This window comes from Hypanus sabinus, chromosome 15 (genome assembly GCF_030144855.1).
Source record: "Hypanus sabinus isolate sHypSab1 chromosome 15, sHypSab1.hap1, whole genome shotgun sequence".
Taxonomy (NCBI): Eukaryota; Metazoa; Chordata; class Chondrichthyes; order Myliobatiformes; family Dasyatidae; genus Hypanus; species Hypanus sabinus.
The window spans coordinates 6,570,226-6,591,053 of record NC_082720.1 but is presented as its reverse complement, the minus strand read 5'-3'; the positions used below and the strand labels follow the sequence as shown (position 1 = coordinate 6,591,053).

Genomic DNA, 20,828 nt, shown 5'->3' with positions numbered 1-20,828 from the left:
AGCAATGGCCAAACATTTGCTCATTCCTGCTCACTGGCACAGACCCAAACTCCCCTTTCTCCTGAAATGTCTGCTTGAAGCTCATCATAAGCTCTGCTAGGCTGTCTGTTTTGCCAAAAACACTTTCTAACTTGTATGTTTCAAAGGTACATTTAATGTCAGAGAAATGTGTGCAATATGTGTGCAACCATCCATGAAAACAGAGGAGTGCCCCAAAGAATGAATGACAGTTAAATGGTAGAACCCCAAAGTCCCCCCAGCTCCCCTCCCTCCTGTGTGTAAGCAGCAGCAAGCAACGATGTCCCCAACAGCAAAAAAAGCATTGGCACAAGCCACCAAGCACTCAAGCATGAGCAAAGCAACAGCAAAGACACAGACTTGCAGTATCCCAAAGACTACTTGTTCACCTGGTATTCAATATACCACAAGCGCACGCTCCCGCTCCCCCTCCCTGCATTTCACAACGAGAAGGGAGACATAACAAACAACTTCCTGGTTTATGATGTTAAAAGTCTGTTTTGCTTTTTTGAGCTCTGTGCGCAAAGGTCCAGGGTCTCTGGGCACAAAGATTTGGATCTCCTGCCTGGACACCAACCTCCAACTGCACCCCCCCACCCCCTCATCACTGTCTCCAGAGCCATGAAATCTCAGTCCTTCGAAAGTGAGCAGGGCTTTTAGGCTAAGCCTTTGACATGCTGAATAATGGCCATTTGTTAAACCCTGAGAGTGGGTTCCATTCCCGCAAAGAACTGTGATCAGTGTGTAGCTGCAGGTCAGGGTCTTTCTGTGTGTTGCCCACAGATGTGACCAATAAGTCCTCTGCCTTTAAGGACCTCACCCTCAGCCACAAGAAACGTGTCATTTTGTGTCTAATCTCACTTACAATTAAGGTTAAGAATTCCTTTATCCTAACCACTCATGGTGTATTTGGTTTGTACATGTATCTGTGTGGCTCATATTATAACATATTTGACCAATGATCTGATTGAATATTTCAGTGAAACAGATGTTTTTGTTTCTTTAGGAATGGCACCAGTATGATATCACTCATCATTCCTCCCAAAGACCAGATCTCACGAGTGGCAAAAATGTTGGCGGATGAGTTTGGCACTGCTTCAAACATAAAATCTCGAGTGAATCGTTTGTCAGTGCTGGGGGCCATTACATCTGTGCAGCAACGCCTTAAACTATACAACAAAGGTTGGTCTGTATCCACAAAACTTGCCTTGAAGTTGGTTTGTCTCACGATGCATTGATTGAAGCTGCAATTTTTGCTGATTGCCTGGATGTGGTAGCTACCTTTTGCATTGGAAGTTACTCTTCTTGTTTAGTAGGTGAAGTGCATCTAGCCTCGGTCTTGAAATGAGTCAGAAAAACTTGGAAAGTGTACTCAACCTGATGATTGTTCATTCATTGTACACAATTTGCCAAAGCTGTTGAAGGTAGACATTTGAAGTAAATTATTAAAGCTTGTGACGGATGAGGAAAGGTTGAAAAATAGATAATTTAGGGTTGAGTTGGAAAAATAACTACAAAGAAACAACTAACCGGGATGTCTCTGACCGGGTGCATGACATCCTGGTACGAGAGGGAAAGCAACCAGAAGTTGTGATACATGTTGGTACCAACGACGTAGACAGGAAGAGGGATGAGGTCCTGAAGTGTGAGTTTCAGGAACTAGGCAGAAGGCTGAAGAACAAGACCTCAAGGGTGGCATTCTCAGGATTGCTGCCAGTGCTACATGATTGTGATGGTAAGAATTGGAGGAGATGGCAGTTGAATGCGTGGCTGAGGAGTTGGTGCAGGGGGCAGGGTTTTAGATTTTTGGATCATTGGGATCTCTTCTGGGGAAGGTGGGACCTGTACAGATTGGATGGGTTGCACCTGAACTCGAGGGGAAACAATATCCTTGCAGTTAGGTTTGCTAGCATGGTTCGGGAGGGTTTAAATTAATTTGCAAGGGGGATGGGACCCAGAGCGATAGAGCAGTGAAAGAAGTACATGGAGTAAAGCCAGATCTAACATATAGATAGGCTTTGAGGAAAGAGAAGCAGAATAAAGGGTGTAAAAGTAGTAAGGTAGAAGGGCTAAAGTGTGTGTACTTCAATGCAAGAAGCGTCAGGAACAAAGGTAATGAACTGAGAGTTTGGATACATACATGGAATTATGATGTAGTGGCCATTACAGAGACTTGGCTGGCACCAGGGCAGGAATGGATTCTCAATATTCCTGGATTTCAGTGCTTTAAAAGGGATAGAGAGGGGGGGGGGGGAGGGAGAAGGGGTGGCATTACTGGTCAGGGATACTGTTACGGCTACAGAAAGGGTGGGTAATGTAGCAGGATCCTCTTTTGAGTCAGTATGGGTGGAAATCAGGAACAGGAAGGGAGCAGTTACTCTACTGGGGGTATTCTGTAGGCCCCCTGGTAGCAGCAGAGATACCGAGGAGCAGATTGGGAAGCAGATTTTGGAAAGGTGCAAAAATAACAGGGTTGTTATCATGGGTGTCTTTAACTTCCCTAATACTGATTGGCACTTGATTAGTTCCAAGGGTTTAGATGGGCCAGAGTTTGTTAAGTGTGTCCAGGATGGATTCCTGTCACAGTATGTTGACAGGCCGACTGGGGGAATGCCATACCAGATCTAGTATTAGGTAACGAACTGGGTCCGGTCACAGATCTGTCAATGGGTGAGCAGCTGGGGGACAGTGATCACCACTCCCTGACCTTTAATATTATCATGGAAAAGGATAGAATCAGAGAGGACAGGAAAATTTTTAATTGGGGAAGGGCAAATTATGAGGCTGTAAGGCTAGAACTTGAGTATGAATTGGGATGATGTTTTTGCAGGGAAATGTACTATGGACATGTGGTCGATGTTTAAGGATCTCTTGCAGGATGTTGGGGATAAATTTGTCCCAGTGAGGAAGATGAAGAATGGTAGGGTGAAGGAACCATGGGTGACAAGTGAAGTGGAAAATCTAGTCAGGTGGAAGAAAGCAGCATACATGAGGTTTAGGAAGCAAGGACCAGATGGGTCTATTGAGGAATATAGGGTAGTAAGAAAGGAGCTTAAGATGGGGTTGAGAAGATTAAGAAGGGGGCATGAGAAGGCCTTGGCGAGTAAGGTAAAGGAAAACCCCAAGGCATTCTTCACTTATGTGAAGAACAAAAGGATGACAGGAGTGAAGGTAGGACCGATGAAAGATAAAAGTGGGAAGATGTGCCTGGAGTCTGTGGAAGTGAGCAAGCTCCTCAATGAATACTTCTCTTCGGTATTCACCAGTGAGAAGGACCTTGATGACGGTGAGGATAATATGAGTGAGGTTGATATTCTGAACCATGTTGATATTAAGGGAGAGGAGGGGTTAGAGTTGTTAAAATACATTAAGACGGATAAGTCCCCGGGGCCTGACGGAATATTCCCCAGGCTACTCCACGAGGCGAGGGAAGAGATTGCTGAGCCTCTGGCTAGGATCTTTATGTCCTCGTTGTCCACAAGAATGGTACCAGAGGATTGGAGGGAGGCGAATGTTGTCCCCTTGTTCAAACAAGGTAGTAGAGATAGTCTGGGTAATTATAGACCAGTGAGCCTTACCTCTGTGGTGGGAAAGCTGTTGGAAAAGATTCTTAGAGATAGGATCTATGGGCATTTAGAGAATCATTATCTGATCAGGGACAGTCATCATGGCTTTATGAAGGGCAGATTGTGTCTGCTATTGTGTCTGATAGAGTTCTTTGAGGAGGTGACCAGGCATATAGATGAGGGTAGTGCAGTGGATGTGATCTACATGGATTTTAGTAAGGCATTTGACAAGGTTCCACACGGTAGACTTGTTCAGAAAGTTAGAAGGCATGGGATCCAGGGAAGTTTGGCCAGGTGGATTCAGAATTGGCTTGCCTGCAGAAGGCAGAGGGTCATGGTGGAGGGAATACATTCAATTTGGAGGGTTGTGACTAGTGGTGTCCCACAAGGATCGGTTCTGGGATCTCTACTTTTTGTGATTTTTATTAACGACCTGGATGTGGGGTTAGAAGAGTGGGTTGGCAAGTTTGCAGACGACACAAAAGTTGGTGGTGGTGTGGATAGTGTAGAGGATTGTCAAAGATTGCAGAGAGACATTGATAGTGATGCAGAAGTGGGTTGAGAAGTGGCAGATGGAGTTCAACCCGGAGAAGTGTGAGGTGGTACACTTTGGAAGGACAAACTCCAAGGCAGAGTACAAAGTAAATGGCAGGATACTTGCTAGTGTGGAGGAGCAGAGGGATCTGGGGGTACGTTACCACAGATCCCTGAAAGTTGCTTCACAGGTAAATAGAGTAGCTAAGAAAGCTTATGGGGTGTTAGCTTTCATAAGTCAAGGGATAGAGTTTAAGAGACGCAATGTAATGATGCAGCTCTATAAAACTCTAGTTAGGCCACACTTGGAGTATTGTGTCCATTTCTGGTCGCCTCACTATAGGAAGGATGTGGAAGCATTGGAAAGGTTACAGAGGAGATTTACCAGGATGCTGCCTGGTTTAAAGTATGGATTATGATCAGAGATTAAGGGAGCTAGGGCTTTACTCTTTGGAGAGGAGGAGGATGAGAGGAGACATAATAGAGGTGTACAAGATATTAAGAGGAATAGACCGAGTGGACAGCCAGCGCCTCTTCCCCAGAGCACCACTGTTCAGTACAAGAGGACATGGTTTTAGGGTAAGGGGAGAGAAGTTCTAGGGGGATATTAGAGGAAGGTTTTTCACTCAGAGAGTGGTTGGTACATTGAATACACTGCCTGAGTCAGTGGTGGAGGCAGATACACTAATGAAGTTTAAGTGACTACTAGGAGGAATTTAAGGTTGGGGGGTTATATGGGAGGCAGGGTTTGATGGTTGGTGCAACGTTGGGGCCGAAGGGCCTGTAATGTGCTGTACTATGTTCTATGTTTTCAACTACAAGTGGCAACCAACTGCCAAGGAATAGAAATATGGAAAAGGAATGCAGATAAAAGAATGGATGTAATTAGGTGAAGTTCTTTATTATCCAGCAGCTTGCTATGTATGCAAGTGTATGCTACAAACTGTACCCTAGTCAGTGTCCTTGTACTGTACTGCCACTAAGATTTTACAGTCTGAAATATTACTGTGTTCACAGATGAAATTCCTAACCGCAAATACTCAGTGTATTTAATGACATTATTACTGTAACCACTAAAGTGAGGGATAATTGTCCTGAAGTACTATTATTAGAGGAGAATATTTAACTTGTTTTTCTGAGCCACAGTTTTGCCATATGGATTGGGAGAATAATGGGGAGCCAGTTGACTTGACCAGGTGTTTTTGGAGTACTAAGGTATTAATTCCCTTGAATATTGGGAAAAAAAATATATCAGTGGAACTATGTCAACTTGCACAGCAGCAGTTGGAGATACAGTGAGGCTCTTGGGAATAACGCATGAGTTGTCTTCCTTTGATGGTTTGGAATAATGGCAATAGTTGTTCATGCCTTGACCGTCAAAAACATTTATTTCCTAGCCTTGTTGCAGCCATCCTCTTGCCTTGAGCCTGAGATAGACCATTTACAGTATCATCTCAGATTTGATCTTCACCCATACTTCAGATCATGTTGAATTGAATTGACTTTTATTACTTACATCCTTCATATACATGAGGAATAAAAATCTTTATGTTACGTCTCTTTCTAAATGTGTAATGTGCAATTTGTAATAAATAGTATGTACAGCAGGACAGTCAATATAACATAGAAATACAATTGTATCACCATGAATTAATCAGTCTGATGGCCTTGTGGAATAAGTTGTCCTGGAGCCTGTTGATCCTGGCTCTTATGCTGCGGTACCATTTCCTGGACGGTAGCAGTTGGGATGACTCGGGTCTCCAATGATCCTTTGGGCCCTTTTTACACACACATCTTTGTAAATATCCTGAATAGTGGGAAGTTCACATCTACAAATGTGCTGGGCTGTCTTCAACCCTCTCTGCACAGTCCTGCGATTGAGGGAAGTATAGTTTCATACCAGGCAGTGATGCAGCCTGTCAGGATGCTCTTAATTGTCCCCCTGTAGAAAGTCCTTAGGATTTGGGACCCCTGCCAAACTTCGCCAACCATCGGAGGTGAAAGAGGCACCTTTGTGATTTTTTTTACCACAGCTGGTACGTACAGATCCTTGGTGATGTGTATGCCTAGGAACTTAAAGCTGTTCACCATTTCAGTCCCAGATTCATTGATGTCAGTAGGGGTTAGCCTGTCTCCATTCCTCCTGTAGTCCATAACCAGCTCCTTTGTTTGTTATTTCATTGGTTATGGGTGCTGGTGAAAAGGCTTCCCATCCATAATTGCAGGAAACCAGAATGGTACTTTAGAGTGCATTGTGGCATTCAAGTTATGTATGCCTTTAGGGAAATTGGGTTTCGTTACAGTTGCACCAACCAAGAATAGTGTAGAAATATAGCAATATAAAGCCATAAATAATTAAATAATAATAAGTAAATTATTCCAAGTGGAAATAAGTCCAGGACCAGCCGATTGGCTCAGGGTGTCTGACACTCCGAGGGGGGAGTTGTAAAGTTTGATGGCCACAGGCAGGAATGACTTCCTATAACGCTTAGTGTTGCATCTCGGTGGAATGAGTCTGTGGCTGAACGTACTCCTGTGCCTAACCAGTACATTATGGAGTGGATGGGAGACATTGTCCAAGATGGCATACAACTTGGACAGCAACCTCTTTTCGGAATTTCCTTCCCTGAATAATGTTAATGAGCAACTTGAATGTTTGTAAACTTAATTTGTTTCATGTACTGGAATTAACTTTTTGATCTTGATTATTTATCTGTGTGCTTGCGCGCGCACGTGCATGCTGGCATTTGACTTTGTGTCTCCGGATTGTTTGACCAGGCCTCTGGTTCTTGAGTCAAGTTGTATACCTCTGCATTATTCTCCACAAAGTGAAAAAAAACACTTAGCCACCACTGACCTTGCTGCTACCACTGTTCATCTGTTGAAACCCTGATCCACACATCTGTTGTACATACACAAAATTTGTTCCATCCATCTGTTACTTTAAATGTTAATACTTGCTCTTTACTGTGTTTATGTAGTACCACCCAATGGTTTGGTCGTCTACTGTGGAACAATTGTAACAGAAGAAGGCAAAGAAAAGAAAGTTAACATTGATTTTGAGCCCTTCAAACCAATTAATACATCTTTATATCTCTGTGATAACAAATTTCATACAGAGGTAAGTTGAAGCATTTAGAAGTTATATTTTTTCTTGAGTGCATGGTCTAAGTTCTGAGCAGTATCTCATTTATCAGCTCACAGCCTCTTCAAAAAATTTAGCTGATTTTTGAGTGTTCCCTATTTATTTCAGATTGCCATTTTTTAAAAAGATACAAAAAAATTGCATCGTTTTCGGTGTAGTGTACTTGGTCCTACTTCTGCTCCTATATCTTATGGTCTTATTATAGTGGTACACTGGAGCAAACATGCTGTATAGGGCGCCCACTTGTAAAACGTGTTTCCCTTTCCCATCATTGATTGTTAATTTGTATTGTAAGTGTCCATTCCCATTTCGATCTCTCTGCTTTTCAGCTTCTTGCCCTGTTCCAGTGAAGTCCAAGTAAGCCTGATAAACCAACTCTCTGAACTGGTACAGCCCAGAGCTGGAGATTACTTTCAATAGTTTCAGATTTGAAAATGACTGATTTACTTTCCCTGTCATTCTTCTGCCTTCTTCTCATAACCTTTGATGCCCTTGCTAAATAAGTACCTTTGAACTTCCACTTTAACTAGTGCCTAGTAAAAGTATTCATCCCAGCTCTTTGTTCATGTAAATGAGTATTATAACCAGGGAATTTTTTTCAGTTTAATTGAGAATTTTTACTTGTGAATCACATACTTTTTTCACAATAGAGCCCAAAAAGGCAAAAAGTGTAAAGCGTGAAAAACTAGATTCAAAAACTGAAAGGGCAGCAGTTCAAAAGTATTTTTTCTTTTCAAATTCAAGTTCAAATTTCTTTGCAGAGTACTTAGCTGTGAGAGGTGGTTCAACTATTACAGCCAGTAGTCTTTTTGGATAAGTATCTGTTAACTTTGCACAAGGTGATGGAGCAAGATTTACTCATATCTTCTTGCAAAATTGCTCAAGCTATGCCAGGTTAGTTGGGGAATGGCGGTGGACAGCAATCTTGAGGTCCTGCCCCAGGGATAATCAATCGGGTTAAGATTATTAGTCTGACTGGGCCACTCAAGGACCTTAATTTCCATCATTCAAAGCCACATCATCAATGCTCTGGCAGTGTCCTGCTGAAAAATGAATTTCCTCCCCAGTGTAAGCTTTCTGGTAGAGGTGAGCAGGTTTTCCAGAAAAGTTCATGTCATCCAGGTAACTTATCATCTTTCAGCTTCCCAAGCATCTTCTTAGTAATAGCAACAGTAATTGCAAAATACACAACCACTCTCTTCTGCCCTCTGATAGCTCTGAATTTCTGGCATACTGTTTGTATCTTCTACAGAGAAAACTTGTCACAGTTTGTCCACCATTTCTATCTCTTGTATCGCAACTGGCTCATTCTGATGACGTATATTCAGCTGTTACTTTTGCTTCCATCTTCATCAATGCTGCCTGACCTGGAATATTTCTGGAATTCTGTTTTTTTTCAGGTTTCTAGCAAAAGAAGTATTTTATTTCTCCATTGATTTTTATCTCTTAATTCCAGTGTTCTTTTTCCCTCCTGTTTCCATTCTCTTGCATCTGCATCAGACAGATCTTCAGTGATTAACAAAGCATCACTGCCTCTTGGTAAGCACTGCTACCACTGTTTGGACTCCAGCCAGTTTCTGTTTTTTTCCATTCCATTCACTGATCTGAAGCTTAAATTGATTGATTTCTAACTTCGTAAGTTCTCTGGAGTTGTGGACGGGAAACAGTAATTCTTTTTCTACAGATGCTGACTGATCTGCCAACATTTTCTGCAATGATTTCAAATAATGTTTTTTCAAATGAATTCACAATTTATTTCTAGCCTATTAGAATAAATGGATGAAAAATCATTCTCAATGTAAAGTCTCATTATTTTAATTTCCTTGAGGAACTATTGTAATATCAATTTAGACATATCCAGACATTGACCTTTTGCAGGTTTTCAAAAGCAAAGTGGCTACTTAAGATGGCAACAAGAAACTTACCTTTGTTTTCTACCCCTTTTTCTTTTTCTTTTCTGCCCTTGCCATCCTTCCAGCTCTTTCATGTTGCTGGAGGAAAGTGCAAGTCGAGATTCAGAAATATGGAGGAAATGCTATATTTTAATATTTGTTTTCTGGAAAATTTCCTCTGTTTATAACCTCTGACATTAGAAGTGCTCCAGTTGACTTGATTTTAAGAACAAGGAACATTCTTTTGAAGCTTATAATGAAGGAAATGAATGCTGTATTTTCAAAGTTGCATTATATTAAAAGAGCCAGTCAATTTGGTCATCATAAGCTCCCTCACAAACCAGATAATTTACTTCTGCTTTTTGAGTGGAGAGAAAGAAATGCTGATCATGCCTGAGAGGGTTCAGATACTTTTTTTCCCCATACCTCCTAATAGAGTACATCAGCTCAAAGATGGCAATAGATCTGCATTCCTTCAGGATTGCACTTATTACTTGTCCAGATTTTAAGTTGCTGTTTTGGCATAGGATATAAGACTTCAATTCAGTGATGTGAATGATCTTACTGAAGCATGGGTGCTCTATCTGTAGGTTGAGATGTGAGAGCCTGATGTTTGGACAACTGTGCAAATTGAGGTGAACCACCCTTCTGAGTCATTAAAATGACTTGTCAAATGGGACTTTCTGCAGACCTCTTGCACGAGCTACTATGGTTATTTTCCATTTCAAGATTGCTAACATACATTATTTCTTCTTTTGAAAGGCTCTTACTGCACTTCTTTCAGATGACAGCAAGTTCGGGTTTATCGTAATTGATGGTACTGGAGCTTTGTTTGGTACTCTGCAGGGAAACACACGAGAAGTACTACACAAATTCACAGTGGATCTACCAAAGAAGCATGGTATGGGTGGAACTGTTGGTTTTTACAGATTTCCTCTCCACTGTGATATTTCTTTATGAATTTGTTTCCTTGCATGCTAAGTTTAACATGCTCTCTACCAGTCTATAGTTTAGCCCCTTCCTTAGAAGCCAGTGGCATCTTTTGTTATTGGGTTGAAAGAAAGTATTACCTAGGCGTTGCATGTTGAAGGTATAAGAACCACTCCCAGTCCCACTTCTTCACACACCATCAGCATCCAAGTAGAACTATTTGTGTGTAATCAAGAGCAGATTGCTCTGTGCACTTCCTGTATAACATTTCAGCAAAGATTACTGGTGCCAGAAAAGAGGTCTGAACTTTCAAAATGTGGCTACGCCATGTTTGTTACTTAGGGACATAAAGTTTTTTTTTTGCAATTTAAGTATTTTTAAATGTTAAATATGACATCCAGAATCAGCACAAGAACCTGACGAGACAATATAGAGATTTTGTTTACTGAAGGTCATGTTGATGAACTTGTTCAGTTTAGAAAAATTCTAACTGACCTTGAAATTGAATGCTAATGAATTTATTGTGAGGAATAGACATGAATTTCAGCCCATGTATGTTCATTTTATGCATCTGTACTGTAATGTACTTGTGTTTGAACAGAAATGTTTTCCAGAGTTTCTATGAAGGTGGAACAGTTTATCTTTTTGATCTGTTGGCATTCATCCACTTGGCTTTTTTGGGCCTGATGTCTATAGTAAATTGTTTTACTATTGTTGCATATGCCTTGATACTGTGAAATCTTGTTTTGCGTACTGTTCTTGAAGATCAATTCATTACAATGGTGCATTATGGTAGTATGGGGTAAACAATAAGAGTGCAGAGTAAAGTATTACAGAGGAAGTGCAGTTCAGGCAGACAATAAGATGAAAGGTCATAGCGAAGTAAATTGTGAGGTCAGTGCATCTTATTGTAGCTGGAAACTGTTGAGTAATTTTTTAAAGTGGGTTGAAGCTGTCATTTGAGCTTTGATATATGCTATCAGGATTTTGTATCTTCTACCTGATAGGATGGGTGAGAAGAGAGACTATCTGGGGAGGGCAAAGTCTTTATGTTGGCTACTTTATCAAGACCACAAGATGTAAACAGTTGACAGGGTGGGTTCCATGATGTGCTGACCTGTGTCTACAGTTTTCTGCAGTTTCTTGCAGTCATAGGCAGAGTAGTTGCCATACCAAACCATCATTTATCTGGATAGAGTGTATTTCTATGGTGCATCAATAAAAATTGATGAGGGTGATTGGGCACGTGACAAATTTCAGTAGCCTCCCAAGGAAAAGAATAATATCCCAAGGAGCAATGTGAAAGATAGTTGAATAGAATTTTGGAAACTAGGAAATAATACATTTGTTGGATGCTTTGTATTTGTATACTTGCATCTCTTACCAGGATCTAGAGTAGATATGTAATATTTCTGTTCTTTCTCTCACTTCATTCACTTTCCATTTAAGAAAGAGTGCCACCCTTTACATTTACTTGTTATTTTTGTTAATTGTTTCTTATTCAATGCTTTTGAGAAGCCCTTATAGTCACACCAGTACCTATCACATTTGATACTTAACAAAGGGTACCTCGTTTTCATTTTATGGATCTCACTCACCTGTCCAAATGATTGCATTTTCTGAATTGAATTTTACGGCCTTGCAGACTGAACCTAGATTCAGGATTTCAGCAGCTCTCGGAATTTCAGTGCTGCATGATCACCTATTTCTCTGCCCTCTCTGGTTCTTTTACTCTGCCTATTTCTAATTAAAGGGGACAGGCCTGAATTCTACTTATCACACTACTAATGAGCAACTCCTGCAATTCATTTTTGCTATAATTTGTTTCACTCCATATGGAGCATTCTGTTCAGTTTTGATTCCAAGGATAAATTCCCTTTCACAACTTACTAAATTTAAGTTAAAACATTTGAATTACTATCATAGATTGCATGGGTACCCTTAGGGACACTAGGTTTAAGTAGTAAGGGACACTTATAATAAAGATATTGATAGGACTAAGGTTTCCTCTGGCTAAGAACCCAAGAAGGCACAGTTTGCGATTTAAAATTTGCAAGTCAGGAATTTTTAATGTTAAAGTTAGTAGGCAATGGAAATGCTTCTCCTTGCCTCCCCACCCCTCCCAAAATCAAGATTGATGCTGTTTGGGACACTTTCACAGATGAGTTTTTGAACCAGTGACTGAGCCTGAGTATACTGCTCCTCCTCTGAATCATTCATTGGTTCTCTGTTCTTGTATTTCTCTTTGGGAAATCTTTAGAATAATTTTTTTTGATGTTGATGTCTTAGTCTTGTTGCATAAGAAATTCCTTTCATGAATGTTTTTAGACTTTGGTTTTAGGTTGAGGATAATCTTTGATAAGTTTACTTGTTATAACAAAGAAAGGTTGACTGCATAGTGTGAATAGATTAAGGATCCCATTCAAATCACTGTGTGAATTCTTACTGATCTTTAGATAGCTGAGCTGAGGGGATATTCTGTGATCACAAATTTACAAACTTTACTCCTGACCCAAGCTGCCACTCTAGGTCAATGCACTGTGAAGCTGCCTTTCTTTATAAAGCACTTGTTATTCCGGTTCTTGATTATTATTTTAAGACACATTGTGATTGAAGCTTTGAAACACATCAGGTGTTTAGAAAGAATATAAAAATGGAGTCTTGCTGTTTATTTCCAACATCTATGGTTTTTTAGTTTCACTGGTTGGATATTGTGAAAGTGTCTTTGCTAATAGATTTTTGAATTCGGGTGTTCTGTGTTTAAAGGCAGAGGAGGCCAGTCTGCCCTGCGTTTTGCTCGCTTGCGAATGGAAAAGAGGCATAACTATGTGCGGAAAGTAGCAGAGACAGCTGTGCAGCTCTTCATCAGCAGTGACAAGGTGAACGTTGCAGGACTTATTCTGGCAGGATCAGCTGATTTCAAAACGGAGCTCAGTCAGTCGGACATGTTTGATCCGGTAAGCTAAAGCAGAACATGACTATAGACTGAGTAAAACAGCACTGAAATGTTTAGTACATGTTGCGTACCTCTTACCCAAAATACCAGAATCCAAGAACCTCCGAAATCTGAATTTTTTTTTTGAGTGCTGACATAAATGGAAATTTCCACAAGATCTCTGTGCACTACAGACAGTTCTGAGAAGTGACCTCACATATTAATGAAAAATATAAAGCAAAAAATGAAGATCTCGATTGTATATTGTCAGTGTCAACATATGCAGAGTAAGCTTAATGGTGTGTCGGTCGTGAAACAAGCAATTATGATGAACTGAAAATTGAAGGTAATTGTCAATATTCAGCAGGCTGGTTGCAGAAATTTAAGAAACAGCATGCATAAAATTTTTAAACTGTCTGCTTATCAGGAAAATCTAGCATCAGAATAAGGCTACAATGCTGATTGTTTTTATACTATACATAACAACATTAAATTTTAGAGTCAGTGATGAAAATTTAACACTAGAACAAATATATAATGCTGATTGCGTTTATACTTTGCATAAAATCTAAAAAGAAGTTACAATACATTGAATTTGTACACTTTTTAATCAAAATTTGACATCGTCAAAGTAAAAATGTATTAAAAGAGTACATATATGTCACCACATACAATCTTGAGATTTTCTGCAGGGATACTTAGTAAATCTATGAAACAGTAATTTTAAGCAGGATCATTTGTCAACAAACTGCAAATACAGATAGAAATAGCTTTAAGTATGAGCATGAAATAACTAGAGTCCTTAAATGACTGTAGTTATTCCCTTTTGTTCAAGAGTCTGGTGGTTGGGGGGGTAGTAACTGTTCATGAACCTGGTGGTGGAAATCCTGAAGCACTTGTACCTTCTACCTGATGACAGCATTGAGAATAGAGCAAGGCCTGGGTGATGAGGATCTTTGATAATGCTGCTTTCCTTCGGCAACATATGTAGATGTGCTCAATGGTTATGAGGGTTTTACCCGTGATGTACTAGGCCGTAGCACTGCCAGTCATTGCACTTTCCACCACACATCTATAGAAGTTTGCCAAGGTTTTTGAGGCCGTGCTGAATCCCCACGGACTCCTGAGGAAGTAGAGGCGTTGCCGTGGTTTCTTTGCAATTGTATTGATATGATGCATCCAGGACAGGTCTTCTCAGTTGTTAACACCCAGGAATTTTAAAATTATTGACCTGCTCCATCTTTGATCCTCTAAGTACTCTGATGATTGTTAAGCCTGTCATTGTTTGTTGGTATTCTGCTAATGCTACTGTGCTGCTTTGGTATTAAATAATTTTTACTGTTAACTACATTTGTGTGATCAACAAGAATAAGACAAAAGCTGCTTACTGGTAGCACATAAATTCAGAGTTTAAAATGATGGAAATCCCAAGCTATCTGCATGAGACGTTATATATTTCAAAATCCAAAAGAATTCCGGCCCCAAGCATATCTCAACCTGACTGCTTTTTGCACAGGACTCCTATTTACATCTTAATATGCCAAGAGTTTTGGGAATGCCCATCAGAAAGGATACCCAGGACTTGAACTGATTTCCTCAGTCAGAAACTTAAATGGTGTGAAAAAACAAAATGAGATACTAAACTGCAAACACTAGAGGAAATCTGTGGGACAAATAGCATCAGAGTGGTGAGATACAGGGAGGAGGGTAGAGGATGGAATTGTAAATGTTGCAGGTCAAAACCCTGCATCAGAACAGAAGGTGGTTTAGGCAGAAAGGATATAGAACCATAGAACTCTACAGCACAGTACAGGCCCTTCAGCCCTCCATGTTGTGCCGACCCATATAATCCTTAAAAAAAGAACTAAACCCACACTACCCCATAACCCTTTATTTTTCTTTCATCCATGTGCCCATCCAAGAGGCTCTTAAATACCCCTAATGTTTTAGCCTCCACCACCATCCCTGGCAAGGCATTCCAGGCACTCACAACCCTCTGTGTAAAACACACACACACACCCCCCCCCCCCCCCCCCCCCGATGTCTTCCCTAAACATCCCTCCCTTAATTTTGTACATATGCCTATATGCCTTCTAGTGTTTGCTATTGCTGCCCTGGGTAACAGGTACTGACAATCCACCCTATCTATGCCTCTCATAATTATTAGTATAACCCCCATCAAATGTTTCCTGTAGCTGCTGATCGGACTTGCACAATGCGAGGAGGAATTTTAGACCATTCATCCATACAAAACTGTTACAGTTCATCAATATTTCCGGGATATCTTACATGAACAGCCCTCTTCAGTTCGTGCCACAGCATCTCAATTAGGTTAAGGCCTGGACTCTTTGTTTGTTTGTTTTTTTTTACACAGAGGGTTGTGAGTGCCTGGAATGCCTTGCCAGGGATGGTGGTGGAGGCTAAAACATTAGGAGTATTTAAAAGCCTCTTAGACAGGCACATGGATGAAAGAAAAATAAAGGGTTATGGGGTAGTGTGGGTTTAGTACTTTTTTTTAAAAAAGGATTATATGGGTCGGCACAACATGGAGCGTTGAAGGGCCTGTACTGTGCTGTAATGTTCCACAACACTTCTGTGGACAGATCACACACACACACACACACACACACACACACACACACACATACCCCGATGTCTCCCCTAAACGTCCCTCCCTTACTTTTGTACATATGCTCTCTGGTGTTTGCTGTTGGTGCCCTGGGAAACAGGTACTGACTATCCACCCTATCTATGCCTCTCATAATCTTGTAGATCTCTATCAAGTCCCCTCTCATTCTTCTACACTCCAAAGAGAAAAGTCCCAGCTCTGCTAAACTTGCTTCATATGACTTGTTCTCCAAACCAGGCAACATCCTAGTAAATCTCTTCTGCACCCTCTCCATAACTTCCACATCCTTCCGATAATGAGGTGACCAGAATTGAACACAATACTCTAAGTGCAGTCTCACCAGAGATTTGTAGAGTTGCAACATGACCTCTTTACTCTTGAACTCAATCCCCCTGTTAATGAAGCCTAGCATCCCATTGGCCTTCTTAACTACCGTATCAAACTGCGCAGCAACCTTGAGGGATGTATGGATTTGAACCCCCAAGGTCCCTTTGTTCATCCACACTCAAACAATTAATCTGGCACAACATTAACCAGAGACCCTGCTCCTGCACCCTATTATCCTATGTTCTGCTTAATTGTTCTCAACCTTAAATATTTTGAATGGTTGCTGATCATATCTATTTAAAATAGTTCATTTGTCTAATACAGCAATCTCGAGGTTGGGCTCAGAGTTCACCATCTGAGGATTGTACACCACCCTGATTCATAGGAAGGCTGAAGATCATTTGGATGTTGAGGGAGCAGGTTGTTAATCCAGCAATTTTTCTGAATACTGCATTCCAGTATGTCTGTTGAAGTTGGAAATGAGCTGATGTGTGAAGAGTTTGATGCAGTTTCTGCAGAGAAGAAACATTTTTCTTCTGCAGAATTTAGAACTCGCAATGATTTAATTCTGAGTTTCTGGTTAATGAATCCTTGAGCCACCGTTCTCTCAGCTGGAGTTTGGGGGTAAGCCCCTCCTAATGATTTTTGTCAAGACCTTGTGTTACAGTTTTTTATTGCTTTGCTCAAGGGGAATCTGGTCAGACCGCCGAACTACAAACACTCGGCAGGTCAGGAAGCAACTGTCAAGAGAAAGAGCTAATGTCACCCCTTTGAATTGAAGTGTTAACTCTTTATCAACTTTCTTCAGGTATTGCTTGACCTGCTGATTGTTTTCTAGCATTTTCCATTTCTTTCACATGCCCAAGTTCTACAGTTTAGATTTTCACTTGTAAAACTGATCTGGCATGGTTTTGGAATCATTTCTTGCAGCCATGTTCTGATGTTGGGTTACGAGCAATTTTCTGGACCCTTGTCATACTTATTAGGTGTAATAAGTATGACTGTGTGATTCCTCAGTCCACAACTTTTATATCTCCTTGTTTTCAGCTCTCATCCTCCTCTTTTTGGACTGAAGAGGTACAAAGAAAGCTGTTAGAATTGGGATACTGTGCTGCCCTCTATTACCACCTTGTGCTAAGCATATTTTCCTTTAAGCTGAAATTCTTCTTTGTATTTCTCTACACAGCGATTGCAGAGCAAAGTACTAAAATTGGTGGACATCTCCTATGGAGGTGAGAATGGTTTTAATCAAGCAATTGAGTTGTCAGCTGAGGTCTTGTCCAGTGTGAAGTTCATTCAGGAAAAGAAACTAATAGGTGAGAAATTCCTACTAGTTTATTAGATAAGCTAAGCACTTGTATGGTGGATTCCAGTTAACTGGGACATTTTGACCCAATTGAGTGGCTGTCCCAATTAGCCCAAGCTTTGTGGAAATAATTAAAAGGTATAAAAAAAAAGACAAATTACCATTTAACTGAGTAACAATTCATGTATTTAAATGGAGTACAGAACAAATTAGGACACTACCAATACCTCTACCGTACTATAAAACTGTATTGGTTCCTAATTTCCAGAGAAATTCATCTGCTGTGTGTAAATGAACAATCAGTGCAGACACCTAGTGCAGATAATGGACTGCCTTCGTATGATGCTCTACCTCGAAATCTTAATTCTCATTGTAACATTCAAGATGATTGTGGATATCTTCACATTCTACATAATTCCTAACTTAACTGAAGTAGTGAAATCATTTCATTTTCTCTCCCAGCCGTTCTGGCCTGAACACTTGAAACCATGGTGAGCATCACAGTTGAGAATTATCTTGCTACTTATTTCTCATCAACTGTCAGTGTCAAAAATATCCACTTTTTGAACACAAACACACGCAACTGACACTATTTAAAATTGATCACTCTAAGCACTGTGTACTGTCTTAAAGCTTACACAAACGCATGCGAGTGGCGCAAGTTAAAACCTGCTCAGCAACAGTATCCTGCCCCAATTGGCATGGTGTCCCAAATAAACATAGACAATAGACAATAGGTGCAGAAGTAGACCATTCGGCCCCTCGAGTCTGCACCGCCATTCTGAGATCATGGCTGATCATTCACTATCAATACCCAGTCCCTGCCTTGTCCCCATATCCCTTGATTCCCCTATCCATCAGATATCTATCCAGCTCCTTCTTGAAAGCATCCAGAGAATTGGCCTCCACCGTCTTCCGAGGCAGTGCATTCCACACCTCCACAACTCTCTGGGAGAAGAAGCTCTTCGTCAACTCTGTTTTAAATAACTGACCTCTTATTCTCAATCCATGCCCTCTGGTACTGGACTCTCCCAACATCTGGAACATATTTCCTGCCTCAATCCTATCAAATTCTTTAATTATCTTAAACGTTTCAATCAGATCCCCTCTCAATCTCCTCAATTCCAGCGTGTACAAGCCCAATCTCTCCAATCTCTCTGCGTAAGACAGCCCTGCCATCCCAGGAATCAACCTAGTGAATCTACGCTGCACTTCCTCAATTGCCAGAATGTCCTTCCTTAAACCTGGAGACCAAAACTGTACACAATATTCCAGGTGTGGTCTCACCAGGGCCCTGTACAAATGCAAAAGAACATCCTTGCTCTTGTATTCAATTCCATTTGTCCTCTTCACTGCCTGTTGCACTTGCTCATTCACCTTCATTGACTGAATTGACATCTACTACTATTAACCAATGGCCTAATTAACTGGAGTCCACTGTATTTGGAAAGCCTGGTTTTCAGTCAAAGTGCTCTATGAGCAACTTTTTTTAAGTCAATATTTTGAGATGTACTTGAATTCCAGCTGACACACGCTACATTGTGATGATAACATTGGTTTTCTATTAATGAATAACCATGGAGAAACACAACTGCAGATGACAAAATCTGGAGCATCAAACAGGAAGCTGGAAGAAGACCATAAGACTCAGGAGCAAAATTAAGCTGTTCGTCTCATTGAGTCTGCTCCACCATTTCATCGTGGCTGCTTGATTATCCCTCTCAAACCCATTTTCCTTCCTTCTCCCTGTAACCTTTGACTCCCTTACTAATCAAAGATCTATTGACCTCTGCTTTAAATATATCCATTGACTTGGCTTCTACAAAATAAACTCCTCAGATTTGCTACTTCCTGGCTAAAAAAAAATGCTTCTCATCCCTGTTGTAAATGGCTATCACTCTATTCTGAGGCTGTGTCCTCTGCTCCTTGACTCGCACACTATAAGTAACATACTCTCCACCTCTCCACATCCACTCTGTCTTGGCTTTTCAATATTTGATAGGTTTAATTGAGAATATCTCTCCCCCATTCTTCTAAGTTCCAACGAGTACAGCTTCAAAGCCATTTTTGGCTCCTTATATGCTCCTCATATGATAACATCTCATTTCCTGGTATCATTCTCATGAACCACCCGGGGACCCTCTGCAACATTAGCTCATCTTTTCTTAGATAAGCGGCCCATAGGTGCTCACAATCCTCCCAAGTGTGGTCTGACCAATGTGTTATAAAATTTCAGCATCACATCCTTATATTCTGGTCCTCAAAGTAAGTACTAACATTGCATATGACTTCTTTATCACTGACTCAACCTGCAAGTTAACCTTCACAGAATCCCACACAAGGACTCCTAAGTCCCTTTGTGATTTTTTTCTTCCTGTTTAGAAAATAGTCTATGCCTTTATTCTTTCTATCAAAGTACATGACCATACACTTCTCATACACTGTATTCCATCTTCTACTTTGCATTTTAATTTCAATATAATTATGGAGGAGGATAGGTCTGGACCCAAGGTTGAGATTTTTGATTGGAGAAAGGCTAGCTTTGAGGAGATGTGAAAGGATTTAGGAGGAGTGGATTGGGTCAACTTGTTTTATGGGAGGGATGTAATAGAGAAATGGAGGTCATTTAAAGGTGAAATTTTGAGGGTACAGAATCTTTGTTCCTGTTAGGTTGAAAGGAAAGGTTATAAGTTTGAGAGAGCCATGGTTTTCAAGGGATATTGGAAACTTGGTTTGGAAAAAGAGAGATCTACAATAAATATAAGCAGCATGGAGTAAATGAGGTGCTAGAGGAATATAAAGAATGTAAAAAGAATCTTGAGAAAGAAATTAGAAAAGCTAAAAGAAGATATCAGGTTGCTTTGGCAAGTAAGGTGAAAATAAATCCAAAGGGTTTCTACAGTTATATTAATAGCAAAAGGATAGTAAGGGATAAAATTGGTCCCTTAGAGAATCAGAGTGGAAAGCTATGTGTGGAGCCAAAAGAGAAGGGAGAGATTTTGAACAATTTCTTTTTTTCGGTATTCACTAAGGAGAAGGATATTTAATTGTGTAAGATAAAGGAAACAAGTAGGGTAGTTATAGAAACTATGATTAAAGAAGAGGAAGTACTAGCGCTTTTAAAGAATATAAAAGTGGATAAGTCTCCAGGTCCTGACAGGATATTCCCTAGTTAGTGTAGAAATAGCAGGGGCTCTGACAGAAATATTTCAAATGTCATTAGAAATGGAGATGGTGCCGGAGGTTTGGTGTATTGCTCATGTGGTTCCATTGTTTAAAAAGGGTTCTAAGAGTAAACCTAGCAATTATCGGCCTGTAAGTTTGACGTCAGTGGTGGGTAAATTAATGGAAAGTATTCTTAGAGATGGTATATATAATTATCTGGATAGACAGGATCTGATTAGAAACAGTCAACGTGGATTTGTGCGTGGAAGGATGAATCTTATTGTATTTTTTGAAGAGGTTACTTGGAAAGTTGACAAGGGTAAAGCAGTGGATGTTATCTATATGGACTTCAGTAAGGCCTTTGACAGGGTTCAGTCGTTA

At 40.5% G+C, this 20,828-nt stretch overlaps 1 protein-coding gene across 1 annotated transcript in view; it reads left to right on the top strand.

Moving 5' to 3' along the window:
- The window catches only part of LOC132405284 (eukaryotic peptide chain release factor subunit 1), a 44,085-nt gene that overhangs the window by 10,144 nt on the left and 13,113 nt on the right, over positions 1–20,828 (top strand). The window contains exons 2-6 of the mRNA XM_059989968.1: positions 1,025–1,200; positions 7,100–7,239; positions 9,918–10,056; positions 12,852–13,042; positions 17,163–17,292. Coding sequence (XP_059845951.1) covers positions 1,025–1,200; positions 7,100–7,239; positions 9,918–10,056; positions 12,852–13,042; positions 17,163–17,292 — 776 coding nt within the window. The remainder of the gene's footprint in view (positions 1–1,024; positions 1,201–7,099; positions 7,240–9,917; positions 10,057–12,851; positions 13,043–17,162; positions 17,293–20,828) is intronic.